The sequence below is a fragment of the Pinus tabuliformis genome, chromosome X (genome assembly GCF_031772625.1).
Source record: "Pinus tabuliformis cultivar Carrire ecotype Pingquan chromosome X, CPIR1, whole genome shotgun sequence".
In the NCBI taxonomy this organism is placed as follows: Eukaryota; Viridiplantae; Streptophyta; class Pinopsida; order Pinales; family Pinaceae; genus Pinus; species Pinus tabuliformis.
In genome coordinates this window covers 112,367,910-112,372,461 of record NC_142308.1, presented here as the reverse complement: position 1 = coordinate 112,372,461, position 4,552 = coordinate 112,367,910, and the positions used below count along the sequence as shown (strand labels likewise).

Below are 4,552 nucleotides of genomic sequence, written 5' to 3'. Positions count from 1 at the left end.
CTCTGTATTTTGTGTTTTGAAATTTTGAGGTGAATTGTACACTATGTGAAATTTAAACATGGCAATAATGGGTATCATGTGTGTGCTTATTAGGTGTTTTGCTTCAACTATTTATGTGTGAGGGATGGGGTGGATTAGATTGACAACGATAATAGATGGCAGTCTGGCACATGTTATTTCTTCAACCAAATAGGTGTTGTCGTGTGAAAAATGAATAGGTTATCCACCTAATTTGATGCAAATTCTCTTTTATCTTTGTTATCAAATATATGGCAGCTGATTTAGTGAGGAAACTGATACTTCTTTATGAAAATCACTTAATTATATGATGAATCAATACTTGGGATTTACATACATTACAAATAATAATATCAAACAAGGGATTTTTTAAAACATTCATTGAACAAGGTACAATAATGTTGCCAAAGTCATTCTGGAACCATCAGAGATACTTGTGGTCTTAGTGTTGGGTGCAAAATCCGTTACTCATTCAAGGTTGTTGTGTTCATTATAGCAGTTAGTATGTACTCTTGTGAAATTAATTGAAGCAAACATATACTTTGGGTCATGGAATAATTGTATTTCTTGCTCCCTGTGCTAAGAACCTTCAATGGGTTTGAAGTTAGGTGCAAATTAGGTTCCATAAGTACTTGCATAACTCTTTAAAGGGTGTTAGCTCAATGGAAGAGCACTTTCCTTGTAAGAAGGAGGTTCGTTATGTCTTAACATGAATTAATTAATGATATTGTAGCTTTTTTTTAATTAAATACTTTTTATATTGATTTATTTCAATGATGAGACATTTTTCTGTGTTCATTGTTTTATATTCTCGAAAGAGACAAAAGTGATGTTGTATTGTTTTTAAATATATATTTTATTGTCTTTAGGGAGACAATAGCTAGGATTAAAGACATTGTTTCTATAAAGACAATATGTCTTTAATCCCAACTATTGTCTCTAAGAGACGAAAATGGCATTGTCTCCTAAGAGACAATAATGCTTGTGTTATGCATTGTCTTTATAAAGACAATTTTTCAAAACAATAATTTGAGACACTCGGTTAAAGACAATATTTAAGACAATACACAAATTTTTGTTGTGTCAAGTTAAGATAATTTACCCAAAAAAATGTTTCAAATATTATCTTAAACCCCCTATATGTAGTAGTGATGGTATTTTGAAGTTAAGACAAAATGTATTATTATCTTTAGCCATTCCTTAATCTAATATTTAATTCAGTTAATTTTCTGATAATTTATATATTTTATTAACATGGATCCGAGTGATATTATCTTTAGCCATTCCCTAGTCTTATTTTTAATTCAATTAATTTTCTGAAAATTTATATATTTTATTAACATAAATCCAATTATAAATCAAATAAATATTTTAGACAATAATCAAAATGGTATTCCAAAGACATCTATTAGAAAACAAGAAGATTCCTCATTATATTCTATATTATAGAACTACAAGATTCCTCATTATATGCAACTACTTTTAATAGAAGTTTAATCTCCATTAGTGAATCAAATTCAACAACTCCCATGTGCAGCAAGAAAGAAGGGCTACACACGAAATAAGAAAAGAAACATCATCAATCGGGGATAACCATGAGCATCTGTTTCAGGGATTCCATCTGATGGCGAGGGAGTTTGGTGGACACAGCGATACTCTTTCCTCCTTCCCTTCCGGGGAACAACATCATCCGTCCAATTTCTGTCAAGAAAGCAGCCTGCACACTCACTGGCCTTCCCCATCCGTGGTCTATCTCGTAAACAGGAAATTTGGGAGACATCGATGTAATTACAATGTAATCGCTACATAAATTTCCAAGAGTTGGGTCAATGTTGCCGCTGCCAAGATGAGATTCAACGTAGTCTACAAAATTATTGATGTGCACATCTGAGGCACAGCAAGAGATGATTTCTTGGATGAGAGCCGCAGCAAACACGATATCCTTCTCCACTAACTGTTTGGCCGTTGTCCGGGCAATACCGGCGCATACACAGTTCCCAAAATACGTTGGAGGCAATGGCGGTTTTACCCGCCCTCTGAAGTCAATAGGCACTCTAAAATAAACAGGCTTGTTTTCTGGAACTTGTCTAGCTTTCATTACCCATCTCCAAAATTGCGCCGAAACTGCTACAAATGAAGTTGAAGCGCCGGATCGTTCCTTCAAAGCTTCAATTATTTTTTCGCTGAAATGAAAAGTTGGAATTTCCAGATTTGTTTCGTCTTCGACAGATTTCTGGATAATAGTGTAGTTATCAGTGTTTTCCACTGAGCCATCAAGAGTGCTTGCATTGATTTCCGAATATTTTATTGCCACTGAATTATCTCGAACAAACCTGAAAATTTGCGCTTCCTTAATAAAATCGGTGACAACTTCTTCAGCCCTCAAATAAAGGTTGGGTATTGCGCGATCTCCGTTGTCCCGCTGAAAGACTGTTCTCATGTGGTAAGGACTCTTGGAAACTGGAAGTTCTCTGCTACACTCTGCCCAACTGCACATGAAGTGCGAAAAAAATTTCCGTCTGCAATAACGTGATGAAAATCGGCTCCCATGCAAAATCCGCCTCTCTGGACAGCAGTGACTCCAACAAGTGGTATCAGAGCAAGAGGTCTCGAGTTCGAAACACACTCAGCTTGCATTGGGGGCAGATTGTTGGCTCCCCGTTAATGGTGATGTAGAAGGTCAACGCTCCCCGTGTGTTTCGTGGCATGTGCTTAAATCTAGCAATGTGTCTGTTTACTAACACCTACGAGTTTTTGGTAAGTTTTGGTGTAACGACAATCGTGACTCCAACAGTGAAGACTCTTAGAAATTGGAAGTTCTCTGCTACACTCTACCCAACTGCTCATGAAATGCGAAAAAGGAATTTCCGTCTACAATAACGTGATGAAAATTGGCTCCCATGCAAAATCCGCCTCGCTCGAAAGCAGTGACCTGCAGTAGCCATCATTACTTTTGAAACATTATCCGTAGGAAAATGGAAAGCGAGTGAATTTTTCATACCTGTATTGAGAGTAGTGAATCGTCATCCTTTCCATGGCGGATCTGGACAAGTTCCGTGAAGAAGTTTTTGTGCTGAAAATTATCAGTTTCCACATCCTCAAATGCCATGTCGATGGCTGCTTCAACGAACTCCACTCCCTCATCGTTGCAATCGATTTGGGGCCGACCTGATTCTGCTCCCTTCCTGTCCAACCGACCTGCAAATGGATAGAAATCCACCAGAACTAATGATAGGCTTGTCTTCAGCTTCTCCACCATGGTAGCAAAATCCTTGGCAGCAGTAATGTCTGGTATTTTATAGAAAAGAAGTATTCCCACGTTGTTAGTATTTTAGTAATGTCTATGGCAGATAGGAACATGCTATGCTTAGCAGTAGGCATGGCTGGTGCAACAGTGGAAATCCTCGATACCTTTACTTTCATTTGGACTCCTGCCATGGCCGCAGGATACAACCCACCAAAATTTAAGATATACCGAAAAGTAAGTTCGTGAAATTATTGATTGAAGATATCTTATAGATTGGGCCTGATTCAACTCTTTACAATAGTTATACTTTAATATATGAATAAATGTGATATTTTATAGTTAGTGATATTTAAAAATAGATATAATTTATTATGTAATTAAACATTTAAAAATAGTTAATTTTAATATATAAAGAGATGTGATATTTCATAAATGATATCTTGTCGTGGTATTTTACGCTGGCAGATAGCTGGTCCTACCTCTTTAGCTCTTCATATATCCAAAGAGAAAACGTCCTTTCAACTATTTAAATAGCTCAACATACTTTCGTTTCTCAATAAACTAAGTAGAATGAAAGGATAATTATATAAACTATTTAAATAGCCCAACATACTTTCGTTTCTCAATAAACTAAGTAGAATGAAAGGATAATTAGGATAATTATTCTGTTACAAGGTAATAGCTCTGGAGGATTGGGAAATTGTTTTAATTTTTTTGTTTTCCCATGAGTTTTAGAATGGTATGGGAAAGTGGAGCAGAGCCGAGGGGGTGGATGGAAAAAGTATGGGTGGAAGAATTGGTAGATTAAATTATATTCTATCTTATTCTCATTGGTTTCATCTTCATAGCCTAAAATAACTTTCATAACCAAAGATCTTTGAGAATTCAATATCATTTCCAACATTTTAGACCCCTTTATGTGTTTATGGTTCATGTCCAATTTAGTTTGTGCCTTCTCTAGCTTCCTTCTTAGGGTAACTACTTCTTTATCTAGATTCTCACACTCTTTTATTTTTTCTTTTAATTGTTATAGCATAATGTCTTCAACCATTTTTGCCTCTTATAATTCAAATTTTAACTACATATTCTCTTTAGACATAGGCTTTTCTTTAACATATTTTAGCAAAATTTCTTTTGTTTCTTATTCTTCTGCTTGAATCTGTTAGTTTCTTCAAGTGCACTAATTAGCTCCCCCTCAACATATACTTCACCTTCTTATTCTTCTTCAAAATCATTATTCTCTTCCAACTGTTTTTCTACGGCCATAAGCATAAATTCACTAATTCC

The 4,552-nt window shown here is 35.5% G+C and overlaps 1 protein-coding gene across 1 annotated transcript; it reads right to left on the bottom strand.

Moving 5' to 3' along the window:
• Positions 1-1,510: 1,510 nt before the first annotated feature.
• LOC149138685 (hydroxycinnamoyltransferase-like) lies at positions 1,511-3,277 on the bottom strand. Its single transcript, XM_089450460.1, has 3 exons — positions 3,020-3,277; positions 2,847-2,950; positions 1,511-2,507 (listed from the first exon to the last, which is right to left on the bottom strand). The coding sequence occupies exons 1-3, from the start codon at positions 3,275-3,277 to the stop codon at positions 1,598-1,600; spliced, it is 1,272 nt and encodes a 423-aa protein (XP_089306586.1). The 3' UTR covers positions 1,511-1,597.
• Between the last annotated feature and the right edge of the window lie 1,275 nt (positions 3,278-4,552).